The following is a 25426-nucleotide window of genomic DNA, read 5'->3' on the forward strand; positions in this document are numbered from 1 at the left end:
CCAGCAGGACCCCACAGTTAGGAGCACAAAGCCTGGGCGGCCAGGAGCCGGGGTACACAGTGACAGGGGCAGCGAGGCAGGAAGGTCAAGTGGCTGGATGGGGAGGGGGGCGGCTCGGAGTCCAGGAGAGCACGAAGGCTGAAAGGAGGTCAGCAGCAGAGGCACAAAAACCAGCTTCTGCCAAGCCTGGAGGAATCCAGGGAGAGGCTCTCCCATGGCGCCAGCCTTTGGCCTCGTTTACCCCACAGCTCAGCGTGACCTTGAGTGCCCTCCATTTAGCAAGTGTTGCGCTTTGCCTCCTCCTTCCTCCATCTTTAGAAGTCAAATCCAAGGTGCAGGTTTTGAGCCTCAGGAGGAGGCAAGAGGGACCCCCCATCAACACACACAGGCCAAAGAACGGTGTTTCTCTCTTTTATTTAAAAACAGTGCTTCATTACCGTTTGCAAAGGCAGAGGCGGCGCTCCTCCTTCGCTTGGAGTTTATAAAAGCCAGCAACATGATCAATAATTTATACACATGGATAGTAATACAAAAAAATAAGGAATAAAAGCTAAAGATCTAACTACTCCGACCTTCACAATTCCAGCTACTTGATAATAATAGGAGTAACCCAATGAATACTGTATGGTCTGAAAGCTACTATACAATAGGATTCTTAACAAGAAGGGGAGGGAGTTAGAGGCTGTCAGAAAGCCCGGGGGTGCTTCTCTGGAGTTCGCAGGGAAACAGGACCCTGGGCAAGCAGCTCGGGTGTCCTAGGAAGTGACTCTGGGGGTGGGGGTGGGGAGAGAAGGCGAGGTGGTCAATTATACAAGCATCCCATGTGATGCCCCCATGCCCCAAAGGTACCTGTTTTGCCATGGCAATGGGAGGGGGCCGGAGAAGCTGCATGTCGCATGTTGGGATGGTCCAGTCCCTGCCACGGGGAGTGGGGAGGAGAGGAGAGGTTCTGTGGCATTTTTAGCCTTGCAAAGATTTGGGCTGAAAAGCTCAGAGACGCAGGTAGGTCAGCCTGTCAGGGACAAGTCAACCCCACCGGCCCTGTCAGCACTTTGCAACCCTAGCTTACGTGTGTCAGGCCCCAGGTTTGCTCCAGCTATTCACAAGCAGAATTATAACACAAGAAAAAAAAACAATTCATATCCTTTAGGGAAAAAAGAGGATCAATTCATCACTCTTCGATAGATAATACAGCCCGAGTCAGCTGCCAGAACACAGCACACACACACGAAAATACTGTGAACAGAAAAATACCAGAAAACGGCTAAGCTGGGAGTCTCAATGGGGTGTAGACTTGCTTAAAGCACTTATCAGTCCCCAGTAAAACCAAACCAAAAGTCACTTTTTAAAAAGTCAAAACCGCACGGACCCCCTGGGAATCTGATGTTGTTAACAGGGCGGGGGGGGGGGGGGGGGGGGGGAGGAGGAGAGGAAAGAGAATTGATGTTCCCTTTTTGCTTGCCAGTGTGGCCGAGGGAGCCCTCTGGCACCACCGGGCCCCCCGCTGGCAGGCTCCTAAAAGGCAAGGTCTGAGTTTGGCTGATGAGCAGTTCTCTCGGTTACCAATCCCTGCCAACCAGCACTACCATGGCTGAATTGATCTACCGTTTTCCTGAGTAAACTGTAACTGGCTACAGTTCCGGTAACGTGGGTAAGAACAGCTACTACAGCCAACTTGGATAGCTTGAGGAATCCCCTCTGCCCTCGGCTCCTCATTCCTAGTGCATCTGATTCGGGAATTGGAGAACTTGCCGTAGGCCGGTCTGTGAGCCTTATTTTAAAGCCAGGTGCCAGGGACTCCATTGTGCTTGCTAAACCAGGGGGCGCGCACTGGCTTAGGACTGCCGGAGCCTACTTGGAAAGGGCCCTGCTTCATGCTCTAGCTCTTGGATGGCTATTGCCTGGTTGATCAGTAAAGCAAGTATGGAGGAAGTACACCGGGAAAGGGAAAGGGAGGGAAGAGGCTTCTGGACGTAACATTACCAAAAACAGAAAAAAAATTTTAGTGTTTTATGTAACAGAAGCAAGTCTCACTGGTGTCTATGCTACAAATGGTCAGACATTTTCAAGAGCGTGACAAAATAAAAACACACAAATTTACGTCTGATGTTCATCTTGCCCACTATTCTTTTTTCCTATCTTAAAACAGTGCAAACAGGTAACTTATGCTTTTTAAAACACCGCTATCCCTTCCCCACCCCCCAAAGTCCCTTTCTTCCTATCATGGGGAGGGGGGAATCTGCAATTCTGCAAACGTTACTGTGCTAGAGGTTGCAAGCAGCAGAGGAGGCTGGACTTGGTGAGAGGGAAGGGCGCGAGCAGTTTCCCTCCCCTTCCTGGCTGGCGTGCCTTCCAGAGGGGCCCCGGCTTGGCCCCATTCTCCTGTCTGAGGGAAGGGGAGTTAGGAAGCCCTTCTGGCAGATCGTCAGGGCAGCTTCAATCCCGAGTTTATACCTCCCTCCCACCTGGAAGCTAAGTGACTGGTGATGGGGGTGGTGCTCACCTACTTGTCTGCTACATCGCTAGGAACAGGAACCCAAAGTTAAGAGCAGTTTAGCCCCTGAGGAGTTAGACTTTTGAGGAAAAGCTGCTACCACTGGTTTTTATTGAATAATCTCCACTAGCTCCCCTTAAACGAAGAGGTGAGTCCCAGTCCCCTTCTTTTTCAAGGAAAAATAACATTGGCTCAATCCCACCTGTGGCTGTCAGAGGATGGTGGTGATGGGCAGTCTGGGAAAACCTGAGAGCCTTAAAAACGATGAGTCACAATGGTTGAGCCAAGGGTTGTGGGAGCTGAGCCATGGAACACAAGGGATTCCAGAAAAGACCTAAGGGCAGCTCTCCTGGCTGAAAAAGGGTTAGGAGATAAAGGTTTTCACTAGCGGTCTCCTTAAAGGAGCCCGGCTTCTAGGAGTAAGACGCTAAGTACAGAAGTCCACGTCATGAGCCACAGTAAAGCTGTTGAAAGCATTCACATGCTGGGATTCAGCATCAGTGTTTTTTGGAATCATCAACCAGCATCCTCTAACGAATCCACAGATGCCAAACTCTCTTCCGACTCTGTTTCTTAGTCCAGTGGGAACCAGAGCCAGGAGCAGACAAGCACTGGTGCTTTCAGGATGAAGGATGCTGTACGGAGTCTCAGAGTTCAAAAGGGGATGGGGAGGCCGCTACGATCTCATCTAGGTGCTCACGAGAGCTCCAGTTCTCGGAGAGCAGAGGCCCTTGAGCGAAAGCGGGAGTCTGCTTAGCCTTCCTTAGAAAAGGGAGCCGGAGGAAGCCGGATGACAACCCTCTCTGGAAACGCAGCAGAACGTACAGAGCTTGCCTATGGAGTCAGCTGAACGGAACTACAGTAAAGGCAGCCCAAGCTCGAGCTTCTGCCTCTTTTAAAAGGGCAGTGGGAGCTGCCTTCTCTACCTTGCCCACCATCCTTGTCTTTCTTGGAAAAAAGAAGAGAAAATTACTGAACTCATTCCCCGACTCTCCTCCCTTCTTACAGACACAACCAGTTAAATCTGGCCTTGTCTCCACTGAGCAGTGGCTTGCCCTTTCTGTGAACGGCCCCTATTTGAACATGACATGGAATTTCTGTTTCTTTAGTGAGTAAAAGCTCTCCCTCAAAACAAAAGCCAAAGAAAAAAGAAAAAAAATCCTCCCTGCCCCCATTCTCTAGAACTGTGAAAGCCCCACATCCTATACCCCTTCCTCTAAAATATTTACATACATACCACAAAAATGGTCTTAACAGCAACAAACCAAACTCTGGCTTGGGGAGGGGAACCCTTACGAACGGCCAGTGGCCCCGGGCAGCATGGCGTCCCCCACTCCATGCACTCCTCCCCAGAATCGGGAAGACTGCATCGAGGCCTCTAGCGTCGCTGATGTGCCCCTCATTTCAGGCACAGCCTCTCCTCCCAGTCCTCAGCAGAGAGAGGGTTCACAGGGGGAAGACAGGTGTTTTACACAACAGGCCAGCCCCTCCCGGAGAGACCGCTCTGCTCACAAAGAATGCGTGATGCTGTCAGGTCAGTCATTTTAATTCAGGGCCATGAATCAGGTATCAGTCAAGAACACGTGTGGAGGCAGGAGTAAAAAAAAAAGAAAAAACAACAACAAAACAAATGGAAAACAAACCTTAACAAACCAGAAGCTCCATGTCTCTGAATTACTCCCTTTAGCAGCTATCCCTTGGGTGAGAGGTCACCCTAGTACCAATGTGAATAGACCAGGGAGCCAAACAGACCGTGCTTTTCTGTTTTCTAATGCCTTCATTTTGGAAATGCTGCAGGACCCTTGCCTTTATCATTAACAGCTAATAGCTAGAAGAGAAACACCTTCTCCCCTACCTTGTCAATATGTATAAAATCAAAGCCAGGGAGCCATAGCAGTGACTCACCGCTGTGGTCACCACACGACTTCCTGGCAACACGTGAGATCCTTGCCAGGACACACCCTCCTTCCACCAGGGGAGGGGAGGAGCCTTAGGGGCTCTGGGTTTTATCTCCTGTAGTGTTCATGTATGCCAAGCGGTCGAGTGCTCGGCTGGGTGTCTTTGGAGGAAAATGAGAAGCCGGGCGGAGTGGCCACGAGGGCTCAAGGCCATGGACAGAAATGGCTCACAGAATGCTCTGGAAGATGGGAATTCCTATGGCTTTGGAGCTAGTTAGTACAAAGTGCCTTTGCCTGCCCTCACATGCCCTGATCACCACAAACTTCCAGGGACAGCTGCCCCGGGACTCGGAGCTTTATCTTTTGCCAACACTCTCCATATGTTTCATACCTTGTACTGACCTCCTGATGCAAGAGAAAAGCACAGGAATATCAGAGCCCTGCCAGACATCATCTGATATCCCTTTTCTCTTCCTTACCCTCTTTACTGGCTCCCAACACTTTGTACTTCTAAACCCTCAAGCCGGGAGATCTGGTTGCTGGCTATTTATTCTCCTGTCCCTGGGTCCTAAATTCCTGACTCTTGAGGACTTGGGAGCAGGGAGTTCATAGAAGGACAGATGAGCTAAGCTGTGGTTCAGAGAAAAGGGAAGCAGCCCAGCAGGAATGCTAGGATCTCAGGAAAGAAAAGAATGATCTTTTTCACACTCCAGAGTTCATTCTGAGATCGGTTTCCTAATGAGGTGTTTATTATCCACAGTCTGAGAGCATGTTTGGAAATATTAATATTTTAATTCCAAAAACGATGCCAACTGTCTCAGGCTGTGCAGGTAAGATGATTGTAAAAAGAATGGAGAAGACAGGAGGGAAGAGGAGAGGAAAGTGTCTTTTTAATCCTCCTGCTTTGCAAGCACAAATTCCTGTCATCTATCAGCATGTGGATTCCAGCCACAGCCAAGCAGAATTGCCTGCCGAAGACCAGAAACTCAGAAGACTAGAAGAATATCCTGTTGCAGACAGACCTCCTCCACTTCTGCTCGTCCCCCAGCCACTCAGCACCGGATACACTTTGGTAGCTCTGTCTGCTGATTTCTGATCACATGCATTCATCAGCTCCTAAGGTCTCCCCTTCCTCATTAACTGCCTCTTCCGTGATTGACAGAATAAGCTAAGCACGGACATACAGACATGGAAATGCATTATTTTTTTTTTTTTACCACAGTTAAAAAAAAAAAAGAAAAAAAAAGAAAAAAATGCACAATCTTTGGAACAAAAGAATTAAAGGCAGAAATGTAAAGGAAAAAATACATATTCAAAGAACATAGTGAGGTATAAAAAAGTATTCTCTCTTTTTTTGTGTTTTTTGTTTGTTTGTTTGTTTGTTTTTCCTCTTCATCTTGCTATAGAGTTCCTCTACTAGTAAATATTGCAATAGCCAGGCCTCATGAACTGGGGGGCTGTCCCATTTGCAGGGTCTCACGTCACTTCAGTAGGGGGCAAATCGGCTGTAGCCACCTCGGTATAAACTCGCCTGCAGTAATTAAAGACATAAAAATAATTAAAAGGTTGATGAGAGAAGCATTGAAAATGAAGGAAAATGTCCTGAAAAGGGATTTGGAAAAACAGCTTCTTTAGAAGCTGTAAAGCAACTGGTAAGATGTTACCTAGTGCAGTGAAGTCAGGAAACGGACTTCTGCCTCTAAGATGCTCAAACATCTAAGATGTTCAGAAGCCCAGAACACTTACTGAGGACCTGATATTCTCCTGTCCCTGCTTCGTTCCATTATTTACATCAATCAGCACAGAAGGGAAACTCAATACAGTTTAAAACCAGATGTGTAAATAATCTGACGTTTAAAAGCATGAGAGTTTTTGTTTACCTTGATCACATCATCACAACTGTGGCCTGAAGCAGCTAGCTGATTTTACCTTCGTACACGTCACCTGTCCGTGGAGAACAGGCTCCTCTCACCACTAGCTGTCACGTACCATGTCTGAGATGGTGCTGGATTTAAACCGGAGTCAACCTTTCAACTCCTCAAGTCTAGCTCCTCTCTAATCTAGAATATATGCCAACTAGGCTGCTTGTGGACATACATGAATTTATTTCTATCTATCTCTCTGGAGTTTTAACCGGGCTTTGTTCTTTCTTTGCTTCTTCAGGATGGGACTTGTATCTTTTTGGCACATAAAATCTCAGGAATTTCCATCACTGTCTTTATTTTGTCTGTCTCTACCTCAATTCCACACCTACATTCCCTTAGGACCCTGCTACTTCCTCCCACAAATCTTCGTATCAGTAGAAACTGAGTGTGAGAAATGACGGGCTCTCTCATATTCCTCTCAGTCAAATTTCATTTATCACTCTGCCGCCCCGTCCGACACCTCTGTCCACATTCCCAGGCTGCTGCCCGGCTGAGAACATTAGGGATGTTGCTGTGGAACAGCCCGTCTCTGCTGCAGCCTGGAGGCATCCAGGCCAACAAAGAAATACTGCCGTGAGGATTCCAGTTTGGTTGGAGGGGGCTGGGGCTGGGGAGTTCTTCTAGATGAGCTCAATGGACTTTTCCTACACTTCCAGGAAAATACCTATTTTGCCATAAATGTTACTGTAAGGCATTCGCTTGGTGATTTCCAGCACCACCTGCCAGAAGGCTCGGGAATGGCAGGGACAGCCTTTGGTATCTGCATCTGAAACTAATGTCCGTTTTTTGAAAAGCTTACTGTGAAAGCTGGAGAGTCTCATGCCCCTACGTCTTCGCTAACACCTATCGATTAAACCAAGCCACAGGCATCTATCCAACAGCTGAGCCAATATAAAACGTCGACCTGCTCCCTTCTTTCTCTCCCACACGGTGCCGTTACTCAGGGCAGACTGTCACTGCTCATTCCTCCCTGCCCTTAACCAGGTCAAGTGGCTCACACTACAACACACAGATAAAGAAGCTGATGTGAACTTTCCAGACAGTCTTCTGTGGCTTCAGGACTTTGGCAATGGAAGAGGGGCTGAATTTGTTACTTCTCTAGATCTTTTGGAATCTGTAGGCAAAAGTTAAAAGGAGTAAAGTGGTTAAGAAGAAAAAGGGCACACGCCATACTCACCACAGCGCCAACTCCGTAGCTAGCGGCAGGGGCAAGGGCGTGGTACGGGTCGGCTGTGTACACCCTGCCGTAACTGAAAGAGGAAATACAATCAGGGAGAGCAGGCCAAGGCTGTGCGCTACCAGAATGACAGGGTTTACTGCGCTGAAGACTTGTGGGTAACTTGGTCTTGGAACGTTACTGGGGAACTTTCTCTCTCTCCTCCCAAATGCAGTAACTCCAAAAAATTCTCAAGGACCTCTCTATAGCGGGAGAGAAAGGAGCTGGGGACGAGGAAGAGGGAGAGCGGGGTCACAGCCAGAAAGGGACAAGGAGACCAAGCGGGAGCGGGCCGGGGGCCAGCCGGCGGGGCCAGGGGGGCGGCGGGCGGCACGTACCCGTCGCTGTAGGCCGCGGCGGCGGCGGCGGCGGCTGTGGCCGCGGTTGCGGTAGCGGGCTGTGCGTATCTGTAGGCTGCGTATCCGCCCTACAGGAGAGAAGAGAACTGACTTTACAGATACCTCCCCCCCAGGGCCGGCCGCACACACACCCACCCACACGCAGACGTACGCGCACGATGACACGGGGACAGACACAAACACAGACACACACGTGGGGGAAGAATGTTTCAAACTGCCTTGGTCTGCATGTTATCGTTCCTCTGGCACAGAATGAAGCTCCACCCAGTGCAGGGATGTGCTCTCCAGCGTGGGACGGTAACAAAAGTACAACTCTCTCAGTAGGACCTGTTCTCAGATTTAAGAAACGAAGATAGGATTTCAGATCTGTCTTACTTCACAGGGCAAGTATCTGCAGGGAGTTGGGAGAACTTTACCTGACGGGGAATGTAAATTATAGAACTAGAACATACTAAATTTGTATGTGTTAACTTCAGATTCTCAGATGGATCTACTGCTGAGACTACGGACGGTATGTAATGGAAAGGTCCTCTATAGTGCTGTGCTCCATCAGGCCTCGCACGTTTGCCAAGAGGCTAAGATAACCAGGCAACATTTAGAAGGAAAACCCAGTGTAGATCAGGGGTTGGCAAACTTCAATCTGTGAGCCGACGCAGCTTGCCACCTGCTTTTGGAAGCAGGTGTGAAGAGACCGTCTGGCCTCCAAAGCCGAAAATATTTACCACTTGGCCCTTCAGAGCAAAAACCTGCCAGTTCTGATCTACATTTCAGACTCAGACAAATCACATTACAAACGGCCCAGGACCCTGCGGTGGGACTCACCTAGGTGAGGAAGCCCTCCCTCCATGCCCTGGGCATTTAACTGCATTTATTCTCCTCTCCCAAAAGATTCGGAGATTCTTCCACTCCAATCTCGTAGCAGGCTCTGGAGCTCTTCTGCCAATGGGCCCAATATCCTCTCAGTCCTGGAGACTTTCAGACTCCCACATCCTGTTTCTTCCCCTCAGTTTAGGGGAACCAAATACCCCAAAGGTTTTCACTGTCAGGGTGAACCACATGTACTTCCCATTAAGCATTTCGAAGATAAACACAACAGTAAATGCCACATGAGACAGGCTATTTTAAAAAGTGGCGAGCCCTATGTTTTCCTCTTCTTTAACCTTCAAGAATTCATCTATTTCACCTAAACCTAATTCAGGAGTGAATTTTTATTACTATCTTCTCCCTATCAGATATAACTATGTTCAGCTGGTGCACTTAGGCACCATTTCATTTATTCTTTCTCCAAGTGAACACACTGCATTATGGAGGAACATTTACTCCTGCTCTCTAAATGTATGCTGCTTGAAGCCATCCAAAGTAGCTTCAAATGTACACTGAAAGTATCCCTGATTGAATTTCAGTAGTCATGCACTATTCCTCTTTGTTCTTCAAGTGAATCACTCAGAAAAGCAAACATTTCTTTCTTAATCACAAATTCTTCCACAGATATCTATATACATCAGAAGATTCTAATTAATATCACCCAACACTGACAATGAAATGGTAGAGGACAGAAACATGGCAGGAAGCACCCTCGGGGCTGTGTGTGATCAACACGTTCGCTTTGACATCTGGCCAGGTCTACAGGAACGGGCAGGCCAGGCTGGTCTGGGCAAAGCTACACATCGCAGGCTGCATCCCATACCCTGCCGTATCTGTGTGTGTAACTGCATCTACCTACACATATACGCATTATACATAAACTAAAGGGTCTCTTTACCTTACTCCTTTTGAGGAAAAACATTTGTTAAAGCAACAGGTTAATCTTTATAGTTGAGATTTTAAGCTTTAAATGAACCTTTAAAGGCTCAATTTTTCATTATAACTACAGATGATTCCATTAAGTTTAGAACTGAAGTTTGCTGGTGTGAAGTTTATATAGCAGGGCTGATTTTAGTAAAACTTCTTTGTAAACAAGGATAATGCGGTAAACAAGCAGTATGTGGTTCGTCTCCTTAGCATTCCTTCAAACACCAAAATAATCTTTAAAAATTTAAAAAGTCAAGGTAATAGAAGCAGTTAAAGCCCAATTTATGTTGACCTGAGCAAAACATTTAAAAACTGAAGTTCTATGCCATGGGGCAGAGTATACATTCCCATTAAGGGATTCTGAGGCTCAAAAGTACTGACCTGACTCTCAGAAAGTCTCAGTAAAGTCAGAGACACTGGGGATCCTATCAAATCATAGCTTTGAGCGGTAGTGCACTAATGCTGTAAAAAGAGGTTCTGAATGAGGTTACTGATAGGACCACTTCCCCTCCCCTTCCTCAGCCTGTAAGAAGCCATCAGAACTGCAATGGTTTGGGGGTAATGTTATTGTTAACCAAAACAATTCAAAATGGATCAGACTGTGGGAAAGAAGTTTCCTTCCAAACCAGAAGGAGACGAGAAGACTCTCTCTGTAGCAGTTTCCTTCTATTATAAGTGGACTCAGACTTTGGAGTATGAATTTGATGAGGTTCTTTGCTATTTAAATTCAGGAAAATGGGACAGGGATACAAATATTTTGTTGCCAACAAAAGGCTTGAGAAGAATATCAGCATTAAGAAAAACTACACTAATTTTTTTTAAGCTGATAATATTTCAGCGACTACTCTCCTAATGACTTTACAATGGTGCTACAGAGAGGTCCTTTAAGGTGGGGGGCTATGTTTAGGATGGACAGATAATATTCCAATAAACTAATCTGGTCATTCATCGGTGACTATCCCCCAATTAGGAAAGTTAAATTGTATATCATTGATTTACTTCTCTCAGATGGAGTCTTACCAAAGCATTTCTGCTGCTGCTTCAAACAAAATATATCAAAAACTGTAAGACAAAGAAAATTCAGATGTATTTATTAATCTACTCCGATTTCGGAGTGCATCAAGCTTCCAGGCCGAGAAATTGTTTTCTCAACTTTCACCTCGACTAGCAAGTCTGAAATCTTTTCTAGAACATGAGAACAAAGTGCAGTTTGAAACACCAAGGTTTTCATTACTGTTTCTTAAGTTTTTCAAAAAGAACAAGGGTGGGGAAGGGAGTAGGAGAGACAGGGTTCAGGCGTGGGGGGGGGGGGGTAATGGCGCCACATTGATTAATCACATTAAAAACTAAGCATGCCAACATCTGGAGCTAAAACAACCAGCAAAATCACCACGTTCAGACTCGTATTGGCTAACTCTATCTATCCCAGCATTCTCTTGGGACAGCGGTTCGCCCTCGGCTCTACCACAAGCTCGGTGAAGTACACAGCCTCAATTACTAGAGCGTGCAGCCACGACAACCCTGCTATTACGGAGACAGTCAGTCACCACTCGAGTTAACATTCCAGACCCTAACAACTGGCCCTCCCCAGCCCAAGGTAATAGTCAAGGTCGCCCCCCCTCGCCCTGGCCCACACCACAATGTTAATAATTATAACAAGCAGTAACCCATCTGTTATATCAGAGAAGGGAACAGAGACTCCACTGAGAGATTTAGAGTGAGATGTTAACGTGTCTTCAGCTGACTGCACAAACAAACAAACAAAAAAAAAAAAGAGGAGAAATAATTCATTTGGAGATATGAAGTCATGAAATAGCTGATGTGTATTGCTTTTAACCATGCACTGATGCAAAACTGAAGCAACCATTAAGAATAAAAATTAAAAAGGACATATGTATTTACACACAATCAGACCTGTTGGATCTGAAGCAGTTTGCAGACTCTATCTGTGTGTGATTTGAAATAAAACAAAAAATGGGGATTAGCATGGCCACAGCACACCCTAGTGTAGGAGGGCACACACGGACTGTTTTCTGGAACCCTGATGGCTGGACACATTTGGCATGGTTGAGCCTGGTCCAAATACACGCGTGCCCCTTTAAAAGGATTACTCTCTTATTCCTTTGTAACTCACTGTGAATGCCTCCGGAGTGTCCCCAACAGGGGCAGCCCAACACTCCATCACTGCCCTATGCACCCTTCCTGACCCTGCTAGCGAGGTTCAGTCCTGACCCGCGGAGCGAGCTTGGGTGCTGGCCTTCGGGCAGCACCCATCCATTCTGACCCAGGGTTCTTCGGACGTAGTTCCCGGGCTTAAGCAGACTATCTTTTCACATATCCATGACACATCCCTGCCTTCAACTTTCAGCTCTTTCCCAGGAAAGCGTGGTTACCTTTAAGATCCTTTTGTTGTTCAAGTCTCAGCTGTCCAGGATCCATCAACACCTGCTAGGGATTCTCTACTCCACTCTGAATCGATTTTATCATTTAATTAACTTTATAATGTTGCCACATTGACCACAGGACTTTTCTAAAACAGTTCTGTTTTAACCAGAACAAGATGGAAGGGCTCTACATATCCACCTCTCCCGTATCTGACCTTTATCTGCATTATCTATTAGCATGATCTCATACGGGTAGACATTCCCCTTGTCTTGATTTTAACCTAGCCATTAATTTTATTATATTTTTGTTTTAGATTTACATTAAAACAGGACTTTGGTGAGCATGTGATGTCAAGACACCTTCTTTCTACCTGGAAGACAGTTACATTATGTGACACTGAGAAGAGTGTGTATTTCAAGACCAGCAGACAAAATGAGAGCTTGTTCCCTGCACGTGGTGTACAGATTTATAGAGCGAGGGGAGTAGGGGTGGGTGGGTGGAGAGAAAGGCAGGTGTGGTGCTTAAAATCACTACAGGGAGCAGGATCTAGCCCAAGGAGCTTGGGTTGAATGTTGTGCCTCTGGGCATCACTTTATTTGTCCCTGCCCGGTTCTAACCCCCTCCCTTCTCTTGCCTCCTTCCCACTCCAGCCGAGAGCCATCGCCCTAGATGGACCCTGCAGGAGCGGCTCATAGGAGACTGTTCTTCTGTGGCAATATGGCACCCCTGATTAAATGTGAGTAAATACAGACGTGAACACAAACGCTTGTAATAATGAGAATATTGCTACTATTCTTGACAGTGACCTATCTTCTTTGAAAAGTAGATATGAAAAGGTCTTAAAGATAAGTATTTACATATTATTTTATTATTATTTAAAATTGGGGCGAGGGGAAGAAACTGTCATGATCAACTTATCTTCCACTTATGACTTCAATGGCAGATGAGAGATGATCTTTAATGAATCAAACCTCTCAAACACTCCACTATTTCACTTCTCCCCAAATTAGTTCATTTCCCAAATCTCGCTGGGTAGGCACAAAAAGAAACTAGCTGAACTGTGACAGGCTGTCTGCTGTCCTTCCCCTGAGCATCCAGCTATCAGCAAACTGAACAGTGCATTATTATCCAAATGAACTCACTGACCTTATTTTAAGGAGAAAGGCAAAGAGGGCAAAGGGAATACATGTTTCAAGTTTTAGAGTCCCAGTGGATCTAGATTTTTAGGCAACTTCAAACTTAGGTAACAGCACGGTCCAATCACTACTATGGTCTTACTGGGGGGCCCAATCAGGGATTCAGGAGTCCTGTCCACATAGACTCGACTTCCTCCCTTTCCTCATTTCTTTCACGGTGGAGAGAAGATGTCTCCACCTGCTAAGATCTCCAAGTATAAAAGCCCAGTTTGAACGCCATGGAGAAATGTGATTGACAAACTAAGAGAGGCGGCCGTGATGGGACAGTGCACAGCACACGCCTGGCGTGGACAGCGGCAATGGGACGCGAGCACTTAATTTTGGAGGAGGTGCCATCACGCATAGAACTTGACTGCACGCTGCTGAGGTAGCAGGGCTTAGATCACACGCTCACAAGTCTCGGTTGTCCAAAAAAGCCTCTGTTCCCATCTCTAACGTGGAGCTGGAATGGTTAGTATAATTCAATTTTTTCACTGCAATCCACAATCTGATTGATTGGCAGGTCACACTGGCACTCCTACCTGAGGTATTTTAGCGCTAATGATTGGTTCCTGTAAGACTATTCTATAACAGAACACAGGAAGAGCAGTTCAAAAAACACAGCTGTGGAAGGAAAACAATCATACAAAAAGCCCGCTAAGGGGCCCACCAGCCTTTTCTTTCCTTTGGATGCAAGCATGCTTTTCACAGGGTAAGAATTAGGAGCAGTTTGTTATCCCTTTAAAAAGTGAATTAGGGTGAACCATGCCTTTTCTACTGGTCAAGAAAAAGAGGGGTGGGGAGGGCACACGATCTATCTGCTACACTCAAGGCTTCTCACTGTGGTCTCTTTACAAACTGCGGGCACAACGGTTAGATCAGTTCCCCAGAGAGGCAAGAGCCACAAAAGAAACAGAAAAGAAGCAAATGGCTAGCAGGGATTACGGACTAACAACAGAACAGGGAGAGAATAAAAAAAAAAAATCCACAATTAACAGCCTACATTAGTACAACTTAAGATAAAACAGGCAGCTTAAACTCTTTTTCCTCATGATGTTTCTTCAAGCTCTGGTTTGGTGCACTTCGTGTAGTGGATAAACCCTCCACTCGTCCTTACTGCTCATCTGTATTTCTGAGGAAACAAGGACTCCATGTATATGGATAGATTTCCACAGGCGGGAAAATGTACAGAGAGAAGGAAACAAACTCAAGGAAACACAGAGGGGCGCTGTGTGTGTGTGTGTGTGTGTGTGTGTGTGTTTAAAAGAAGCATCCCTTGCTCCCTCACATCTGGAAGTGGGAATATTAAGTTCTCCAAGCTGTAGTTACATGAGCCTTCACTCAACGGCTACACCTCATCATGTGGTCTTGTTTTTCCTTAGCGGGGTCAGATATCATTGAAAGCACTGGTGACCAACTTTTCCCTCCTTTAAGATAGGAACTAAGAAATGATAACATTATGATTAATTCTTTTTGTTAAGAAAGCACCACTGGTCAAACAAGTATTTCAGCAAGGTCTCTAAATTATTTCTATTTAGCTTCATAAGGTGATCCAGTTAGTAGATTAAAAAAATTTTTTTTCAAGAGTATTTTCTCAGTAAGTACAGAAAAATCATCTCTCTCTCTTAATAAAATCGTAAATTGTGAACTAAGGAAATAAGAGAACTGTAAGCAAACATATGGTTGGTTCACTTAAACAAGGTGGAAGTAGGCAAATCTTAATAAGGTAGAAGTAAGCCATACTTAAAAAAAAATCCCCAAATAAAGAAGATATTAGAGAGAGAGAGAGGAAAAAAAACACCTTTAAGAAATAATTCCAGTGGAAAGGCATGCTCTAATAAATCAAATTTCAGGAAAACAATTTACATAACATAAAGATGAGTTTCATGAGAATATGGATACTAATGTGTATGGGAGAATGTACATGCTAAGATCATATGCAAATACGTATATTTAGAAAAGTGTCATTTGTAATAAAAGCAGGAATATTCCCCCAACCCTCAAGTTTCACTGTGAGCACAGGAAAAAAAGGTATCTTTCATTACCTCTTAAAAACCATCTGAGGAAAGATGTGGATTTTAATTAAAGCACTGCGAGAGGTAATGAAATATGGATTGAGTTTTGTGCTTGGCTATGTAAATAATTGATGTAATCTGGGTAAGTCACAATCTCTCTAAGAAATGTACATAATGAAGTGAGAGGGTTGGACCAATTCATGGCTAAGATTCCTTTCAGCATCTGTTAGCCTAAGGCAAACTCTGGAAGTCTAGCTAACAGGACAGGTGTGTCCAGCACCTACAGGACCCAGAAGGCCGCTGCAGCCTATCTTTACCTCCTGCAACACACACAACTCTAAGCACATTCTGAAAGTACATTAAAGTTTTCTGACTGCCAGAGAATCTCTGGCAGAAATCTGTGGAAACAGTTCACTGCAAAGGTATACCCTTATTGATTTGTGGAGGTAAGGGTGGAGAAAGCATTTCTGGACAATTCTAACCTTTGCCCAAGGAATAATTTCATGCTGACAAGTTTTTCTTAAGAAATTTCTTAATGATTTGGGTGGTTAGACTAAGCTTGCATTCAGAAACAGATCATCTGGAGAGGTCTTAATAAAAGATTTCAAAGCTCAAAAACTTTTGGATTCTTTGTCAGTTAGATCACTTTGTCCACATTTTAAATAATATGTGACAAACCAATCACGATATAACAAGACAGTCTCAATAATGGATAATAATAATGATGTTAACATGGCTGGGAGAATCAACAGATCCTATATGAAAGTCAAACGTTTGTAAGAAGAGTCTAAGTTGCTAATTATGCCACTCATTTCCCTCTAGATGGCTCTTAAGAAAAGAGACCCACCAGTTGTGGACCTTTTTGATAAAGCAAGGCCGGAAGCACTGAGTGTCTGGTTTCTTCTCTTTATCCCCACTCTTCACTGGCATCAGCTCCTTCCTCCCCTTTCACAGGGTAATGCTCTCTCAAAAGTATATAAAATAGGAAAACACATAGTTCAGAAAGCTTATTGCCATCTTAAATCAAAGCTCCAATGATCTAAAGAGGGATATGAAATGAGAAGAAAAGCAGAAAAGAGAGAGAGTTGGTTTAAGCTAATGTTAACTATCCTGTTATTTATGTATGCACATGACACGACAGTAATAAAAGACTTTAAACCTGCTGATCATCTCGCAAATAAATCACTGATACACAGAACATCTGTGGGTATAGGGAAGGGAAAAGAATATGTCCAGTAGACTGACTCTAGCAATGATCAGGAAACCCAAAGGCTTAGTTTTTGCACCCAGGGGCAAGCGCAGTGGCAGAGAAGCATGCTTGCATTCTTAAATATATAAATATATATATATATATATCCACAAGGAAAAAGAAAATAAAAATTAAACAAATTATATGTAAAACAAAACAAAACAAAAAACCAAACCAAACCAAAGAAACAGAAAAAAAAAGGCTGGCTTGTCAGGGAATGGGGTCGAGAAGGCCCCGGTGTGTGTACTTACATAGAGGTCAGCACCGTAAAATCCGTCCTGGTAAACCACACTGCAGAAAATCCACACAAAAACAAAAACAAAAAAACAAAAGAACAGAAACACATTCCGGTTATTGAGGACGGCAGCATGCACATGCGCTCTACACAGGCAGGTGATGTATGAATACATAACGGGGGCTGGGGGGCCGCAGCGCGTGAGAGGACCGTGCAGGTGCGCGCGCACGTTGTACAGCTCCAGGGCATGCGAGGAGGGGGAGGAGCGCCAAACTGGAATGGACACCTGGATACGTGGGTCGTTACAGAAGATTACAACAATATAAAGCATTCTCAGAGGGCCTAATAGAACTATCGGAAATCTGCTGGATGAGAAACATCAAGTTTTCATACTTGGGGTTTTTTTTTGGTTTGGTTTTGTTTTTTTTTAAAAAGCTTGCCCTAGGAGGAAATTTTTCTTTAAAAATCTGAAAATGACTGCGTGTGTATGGGGCGGGGGGAGAGGCACGGAAAGAGGGATCTAACGTGAAAAATAAATGAACCCAAAGAATTCCATCAGGGCAGGACCTGTATGTAGAGTATGTTTCAAAATTATGTTTAGTATTTTGTTTTCAGTTTCCTAGAAGTATGTACATTTTTTTTCCCTGATATCCATACATCACCTGCTTTTTTACCCTGCACATTAGACATGCGATAAGATTTGGCTGATCACACAAGCATGCAAAGTATTATTATTCAGCATTTTAAGAACCAATGCAACACCTCAGAAAAACAAGTCAATCAATTCTGACCAAAGTAAACAGAGAAATGTAATTAAAAAAAAAAAACACAACCAAAAATACCCACAATGCATTGCTTTCACAAGCAGAGATAATGAGCTAAAGGTTAAGGTGATTGGTCCAAGGTCCAAGAATTGAAAGGTGCAGTGGGGATCCCAGATAGTAACAATATAATCCAGAGCGGGAAGGAGGAACTGGAAGATTTTAAGGGTTCTTTTTTGACCATAAGCATATTCATGGAACTCTGAAAAATAGAATTGATAACTGACGTTCTGGGCATGACCAAGGATCATCCTGTTTTATTTAAAAGGATAAAACTGAGAAAGTAGCTGATTAGGAATAGAAGGGTTTATTTTCCTGTTTAGAAAAATGAATTTGTATCAAACAAAATACAAGGATTTTTTTTTTTTTAATCCTGGGCAACACTAAACTATTATAATCATAGATTTCAAACCTTTTGAGCTATTTCTGTGCATATAGACTTCCCCCAAAACATTACTTTGGGACCAAAAGACATGAAACAGCAGTAGAGATACAAGATAAGACTTTCTTCTTCACATTTGTTAAATCAAGATTTGGATATTTTAAATGAGAAGATCTGTTTATTGTTTATTCAACTAAGCAAGCTGGAAATTTTCACCACTATCTTCTCTGTTGTAATAAATAAACTAGTGAGGTCTTTAAATCCTATTTTTTTACTTGAATATGAAATAATTTATTTTTTGCAGGTAGCTGGAAAGTTTCTGAATTCTATTTACAATGGTATTTTGTTGGGTTTACAGGATAGTATGGTCACACTTTGCAATGTCCCAAATACGCTGCGCCTTTGTATTACACAACAGGCAGACTGAATTCATCTGTGATACTCATTTAGCTACTACGTTCTATCCATTTTCATAGTTTCCAACTGTAGTTAGAGATTGATATTAGAACGTAATCTGCCTCTCAACTACATTTTAGTAAAAAAGACACTTGTTCATAAGGAGAAGGCTGACCGAATGGAAAGCACTGAAGCCAAGTGGTGATTAGTTAACCTTCAACTATTTCAGTAGGGGACACAGGCAAAGATGACTAACATCTCTTCTACAGAGAAGAGTGGTGGCATTAAAAACACGAATTACGTTTACCCTAAGTTGCATCACTCACTGGGAATATTCACCTAAATTCTGTAAGAATTCTAATATTCCCTCTATCAAATGCCACAAGGAAGCTAGAACATAATGATTAATGATGAAATTAGTTTACTAAGCTGAAAAGCAATTTTAGGCCATTCCCCATATAATACTGGACTTATTCCTTGCCATCTTCCTTGTAAACCGGTGGTTTAGTTAATAAAAAAGAAAACATGGGAAATCAGTGTTCAATGTAATGCACAGAGATTGGTATGATTAGACATAAAGATAAAATATCTTTGAGGGAACACAATCCTGACACAGACTTGGCAGAGAATGGATTCTCAAGTTTGGCCAATATATTGAAATGAGCTACATAGAATAGGAACTAATCCAACCGTTTTTATAAAGTAACTCAGGAAGATTACAAAATAAAAAAGTCCCATGTTTCTGGTAAGTGGTATCGCTTTGCCAGCATGACGGTAAACTCTCTTGGATTGAAATGGAAGGCGCTTCATGAACAATTTTCCTGGTGTGCAGAACTTCCAAAAGGTTTGTTTTTATATTTTACTTATTTCTTGATGAAATAATACTGCATCTTTATTCACTTCTTTAAAGAGATGTCAGAGGTTGAAGGTCAAAGGTCAAGTTGAGAGAAGAAAGAATAAAATTAAAAGCAAGTAATGGCAGAAGATGGAGATGATGGAATGCATGGGATTTAAACATCTATAAACTGCAAACAAAAGTTTATTTCTAAAGCAGTTACCTTCCGGCAGCTTTTGGAGCCTGTCCAGTTCAACATGCATACTTGTCTAATAAAAATGCTTTAATTCTGTGCAACGGAGGACCCCTAATGGCATGTCCATTTGGTCTATGAAGGAACGCTAAGTTAGTACACCTCAAAGCCAATTCTGCTGTCAGAAAAGGACCTGCAGAGGAGGCTCTTTCCCTTTGGGTTTTAACTAAGTAGCAGTGAACAGGCTCCTCTGCCAGTGCGTTTCTTCCTCCGAGAGAGTATGGAAAAAACCCTGTCATAGGCAGAGAAAAGATGCAGAACACAAATGTCGCCTCTTTGAAGAAAGAATGTCCTTTAGTACAGCTAACTTATTGAAGTCCACTCTTCATAAAAAGATACATTTTAGGCTGACACTGAGAAACAACGAAAAACAAAACCTGCCACCTTCACTCCTTCTCCCCCGTTCAACAGCAAAGGATTGATTTGTTGCTATGGAATCATTCCACTGCGTGAGACACCCTCCATACAAAAATCAAAGGGTGAGGGATGCTCAGCTACATTAGTTGTTTTACCATCATTCAGAAGCCAACTGTAGTTTAATTCTTCCTACTTCTCCCTTTCTCCCTGGATTCAATTGGACTTGGTTCATCTTTGAATTAACCTCTTTTAATCCGTTTCCTACAAAGAAAGCAAATCCATTGTGGGTAGCTAGCTCTGCTGCTCACCACCCAGGCAGTGAAACCAAAAGGGAGGGCGATGTGGTAGCCTCAGCCCCAACACAGGGTGGTGATAAGGGGGTAAGCACAGCAGATGCGGTCTTGGACTACAGTCTTGAGCTCCTATTTTTGTTCTCTGCAGTAGTGTTAATCCATATTCGTGCGATGCTGAGTGAACTCCATGCCAACACACTGCCAGTCAACACAAGACCGTTCTGGCTGCTGTCTTAAGCCACTACCACGAGGGCTTAAGGTGGCCAAAATGAAGATTTATATAACGAATTGTTATTTTGTTACATTCTGATGATGGTCTATTTTGGTTCTTGCCATCTAATCCATTAATTTACAAATATTAATAGAATCTCTACGATGTGGCACAGCAACGTCCCAGAAGTTGTGAGAGGGCCATGGTATTCTTTTCCGTCCAGCTGCTTATTTTGTAATCTCGTGCTTACCCTGGATAGGCGGGAATGGCTGTTGGAGGTACCGCTCGGACCGCACCGTATACCGTCCGCCCTCTGCCCCTCAGATGGGCTCCTCTGAAAGCGGCTGCCGTGGTGGCTGCAGTCGGGTAAGGGAAGCCAGGAACTAAAGGGAGACCCAAAATATGACAGGAATGTCAACTTGCATTCAATAGCAGGGGGTACAATCCCAACTTGCTTTGAACCAATTCCAGGAAAGGTGGAAAGATATGTACCCCACCTTTTCTGAGAAAGAAATGGAGAGACCCAATATGCAAAGCTAACGATGCATGCTCTGTTCGTCACCCATCTTGAGTGAGTTTACTCTGCTCCTTCTCAATTCTGGAATTTACAACGCACGCTTGGTGAGAAACAGGTCAAGAAGCTCTGAGAACTACTGCCGTAATAAGAGATGAGACTTTTCATTTCTGCGGGCAGTTTACGTGGATTGATATAAACTCTTTAACTGGCCAATTATTAGTCTTGTTTTCCCATGTTATTATGCACATATAATAATTATTCTTCGTAAGAACAGTCTTTTGTGTTTGTACATGGTGCCAATCTCCAAGGCACACAATAATCTTTAGACACTTCATTAGTCCACTTTATTCTTTTATCTAAAATGTTTTAATCCAGAAATGTAAGGGGAGAGGGAAATGACTTCTCCCCTGTAATCTTGTGGCCTTTAGGGAGGCAGGCAGTTTCTAAAGGTCTATTTTAAATGTGCTATCCTTTGGAAAGCACACAGAAACATTTATTTCATGTTCACTGAACTCTTTTTAATTATACCTTTTGCTGGAGCAAAATGGCTCAGGTCAGAATGACTTTAGAGGTATCAACAGAGCGGAGAATAATCATTAATACCGGAGGTACTTCTAAATGACACTCTACTAGAGGGCCCAAAGCTGACTTGCAGAGAACATAATATATTCCACAAGCACCTATTTCTTTGGTTTTCTTTAATATCAAGTGCAGACTAAAATGTTCTACACATGTCCTCACCCCCCTCGACCTTTTCCAACTATTTATAATTCGTGGCAATCTTAATATCTGGTCAGAAAGATTCTAACACAGTTAAGTTAAGCAGGACAGGGTACTGTGACAGCATTTAACTCTCTCAAGAAGGCCTCCTCTTCAGTTACATATTATACTCGAGGAAGGAAAAAAAGGCTAGCACACATCACTGTTTACTCACAACAGTCAAAACCCATGCCAGGCCAACATAGGCTACTTACTGATTAAAGGAATGTAAGTGTTAATACCCCCTCTTCCTGATAGGGGCACCGCTGCATCATTGCCTAGGGACACGTCTGCTTGAAAGCTGGATGCTGATTGCATTTAAAAAAAATTAAAAAATGCAAAAAGATTACAAAGAATAGTAAATTGAAAAACAACAGATGTGTTACAGTTAACGTGCTCACAAATGGAAAAATAAACGAAATACTACCTGCATATAACTCAGGGCCATATACAGCTCCAACTACGGGGCTTAATTTCCAACCTGAAACGGGAAGAGAGGACAGTGAACATTTAAGATTACATGAGGAACACGTGGAAAAGGGGTGATGAGGGCATGTGCAAGCTGGCTCCAGATATCCCTGGGCTTATCTCCACCCATCACCATCTTCTCTGTAAATGCCAGCTGGGAGGTTTGGGGGGCGGTGGGGCAGGCATTTCCACAGCTGAGCATCTTTAAGCAGGACGAGCACAGTGAGGGGAGAATAATGAGGAGCTGGGAGGGGGCAAGTAGAGGTGCAAACTGGAGGGAGAGAAAAACTGGGAGGGAAGTAGGAAGACAGAGAAGGAATGAGAGAAGGACAAAGAAATATCAGAAATATAAATAAATCCTGGGCTCTGGCATAGTCTCTCTCATAGAACTGCTCAGAATGTATTATTTATTTTTAGAAAAAGGAGAAAGGCAGAATATGTCATTCTACACCACACTGTGATGCATTTTCTTATACATTATCTTCACACTAGTTGCTACTCTCGCTGCTTTATAAAGGTATCCTCTGAATTCAAGTTTAAGCTGATCTTCGACTCTGTGTTCAATCATACTATGCTGATGGAAATCTGGGTAAGCCAAAATCCCCTTTCTTTGGGATTTACCTTTGGAATTTGGTTGGTTAACCTCAGGCAGGTGAACAAGAAGAGACACGCAGTAATAAAATTCAAGGTACATCCCCAACTTCATGCATGTCTTGGGATTTTACTGGTAATATACATACTTAAGTTAATCAGTCATTTTAGCTGAAGGATACTAGACTGCTGTTGAACATCAGCCTAAGCATTTATATACTTTAAGTATTCCCAGACATTAGGTTTGATATCAACTTTACTTCTTCATTCCCCCTTTTTATATTTATAGGAATGTAGCAGGAGTTACAAAAGAAAAATGTACTACTGCCCACTGATAGTTAAGGAGTAGAATTCCAGATGAAAACTTTAATCAATATTTATAGAATTTTACACATAAGTTAGCAAACATGCTCCATTATTTTTCTGAAAGAATGGAGACAGTATTCAAGAGAAAACTCATTCATTCTGAACCAATCCAATCCCCCATTCATTATTTTATGTGCTCATATATGGTGAGCACATTATTTTACATAAAAGTTGAGCAAATATCTTGGTTCAAATCCTACTGGAGTTGTAAGAACACAATGTTCTGCAATGTCAGACAAATCAAGTGATTCTAACCAACGTAAACTAAACTGCTGTTTGAGAATTCACCAGAAGGCACCTAGCACACTCTTCTCAGAAGCTTTAACCACAAGAAGCTATAGGTCTCTAAAGTTTGGCTCTGTTAGGCTTGAATACTAATTTAGAATAATATTCAAAAAATGACGTTTTTCCTTCCTGCCAATGGCATTATTACTTGAGCATTCCCTTAAGTAATAACACACATTTTAATAATGGTATATAATGGTATGCTGTCAATAATACTTGGAATAGGGGTGCCTGGGTGGTTCAGTTGTTAAGCATCTGCCTTCAGCTCAGGTCATGATCCCAGAGTCCTGGGATTGAGCCCCGTGTCGGGCTCCTTGCTCATCAGGAAGCCTGCTTCTCCCTCTCCCACTCCCCCTGCTTGTGTTCCTGCTCTTGCTCTTGCTCTCTGTCAAATAAATAAGATCTTAAAAAAAAAAAATTCTTGGAATATGTTTAGTTTTGTACAATTTACAATGTATTTTGACCCTTACAAAACCCAAAGGGAGAGTTAAAAGAAAGATACCACAGCTGGGACAACAAGTAAATACTGTACTTCTCTGGGCTTAATTTCCTAAATAATAAGCTAAGAGGGCTGGGTTTTGATGACTTCCACAGTGCCTTCAGGTGCTAAAATTCTGTGACTGCCAATTAATAGAGACAAAAACAGAATTAGGTTAAAAAAATTGGCCCAGGGGCGCCTCGGTGGCTCAGTCGGTTAAGCGACTGCCTTCGGCTTGGGTCATTATCTCCGAGTCCTGAGTCCTGAGTCCTGGGATCGAGCCCTGCATCAGGCTCCCTGCTCGCCAGGAGGCCTACTTCTCCCTCTCCCTGGCCCCGTCTCTCTGTCAAACAAACAAACAAATAAATAAAATCTTTAAAAAAAAGTTGGCCCAATGACACAGAGCAAAATGAAGAATCAAATCTAGAAGTAGAATTTCTGTCTTCTAAATTCCAGTCAGTGACTCTTTCTACGACACCACTCTCCCTGGATCTAAAGGAAATTTGACATACTTTGCTTCTCCTTCCTATTTTGTTTACATTGGATTATTATCAAAATTGCAAACTTTTTTTTTTTTTTTAAAGATTTTACTTATTTGTCAGAGAGACAGCGAGCACAAGCAGGGAGAGCGACAGGACGAGGGAGAAGCAGGCTCCCCACTGAGCAAGGAGCAGGATGTGGGACTGGATCCCAGGGCCCTGGGATCATGACCCAAGCCGAAGGCACACGCTCAACCAACTGAGCCACTCAGGCATCCCAGAAACTTGTTTTTGTGATAGTAGTGTAAAAAAACAGAACAAAACAAAAAACAACAAGAGGTAAAGGGGGAGGTGGAGGTATCACATGATATACCATTGATAAAATGGGTAGGGAAAATGTAAATTATGCTGATAAATGCAAATTATGCTGATTTATACCATCTGTTTGAAAAGCTGGGCTAAATGTATCTACTGAAGACGTCACGGAATATACTAAGATACTTATATTTGATTTAAGACATTACCAGCACATACTATCATACTCTAGCAGTAGATTCAAACTTTTAAAAAGCAGCAGAAAACATCCCATTCGATTCTAGATAAAATTTCATGCAGAATGCTAAAATATATGACAGAGAAGGAGCTGCTGCAGGCCTCAAGACCCAGCCCATGGGTTTCCGCTCCACCCCTCCCCAACAGGCCCTGTAGAGCCCAGCTGGCAAAACCACTGTTGCACTGCAGATTCAAAATAAATTCTTTTTTTTTTTTTAAAGATTTTATTTATTTATTTGACAGAGAGAGAGAGAGAGCACAAGTAGGCAGAGCGGCAGGCAGAGGGAGAGGGAGAAGCAGACTCCCCGCTGAGCAGGGAGCCCAACATGGGGCTCGATCCCAGGACCCTGGGATCATGACCTGAGCCGAAGGCAGCGGCTTAACCGACTGAGCCACCCAGGTGCCCCTGATTCAAAATAAATTCTATCATTTAGATAACATGAGTCTAGACTAAACTGACAAATGATGTAAAGGTTCTGCTTTTGTTAGGCAAAATATTCACAGGGTTTTTTCTTAATGAGAAACATGTATGAAACCCACTCTATAGCATGTAGTCCTGGGATAGAAGATGGAAAACACATGCACCCATGCACACCATGGCTGTTATCTCTAGAGCATACCTTTAAAAGGAGAGCAGGGGT

The 25426-nt window shown here is 43.4% G+C and overlaps 1 protein-coding gene across 18 annotated transcripts in view; it reads right to left on the reverse strand.

Annotated features, from left to right (window-relative positions):
• Positions 1–398: 398 nt before the first annotated feature.
• Positions 399–25426, reverse strand: part of RBFOX2 (RNA binding fox-1 homolog 2) — a 283835-nt gene continuing 258807 nt past the window's right edge. For 7 of the 18 annotated variants that reach the window (XM_032416252.1, XM_032416256.1, XM_032416248.1 and 4 more), the window contains 8 exons: positions 21994–22047; positions 21782–21874; positions 20541–20685; positions 16759–16798; positions 11351–11427; positions 7872–7960; positions 7495–7567; positions 399–5923 (listed from right to left, as the gene is read on the reverse strand). In XM_032416252.1, coding sequence (XP_032272143.1) covers positions 5869–5923; positions 7495–7567; positions 7872–7960; positions 11351–11427; positions 16759–16798; positions 20541–20685; positions 21782–21874; positions 21994–22047 — 626 coding nt within the window. In that variant the 3' untranslated portion in view covers positions 399–5868. Of the gene's footprint in view, positions 5924–7494; positions 7568–7871; positions 7961–11350; positions 11428–11597; positions 11630–13785; positions 13829–16758; positions 16799–20540; positions 20686–21781; positions 21875–21993; positions 22048–25426 lie in introns of those variants that run through there. The other 11 variants (XM_032416250.1, XM_032416249.1, XM_032416262.1 and 8 more) reach the window with 8 other exon arrangements.

Source organism: Phoca vitulina, unplaced genomic scaffold (genome assembly GCF_004348235.1).
Source record: "Phoca vitulina isolate PV1807 unplaced genomic scaffold, GSC_HSeal_1.0 scaffold19, whole genome shotgun sequence".
Classification (NCBI taxonomy): domain Eukaryota; kingdom Metazoa; phylum Chordata; class Mammalia; order Carnivora; family Phocidae; genus Phoca; species Phoca vitulina.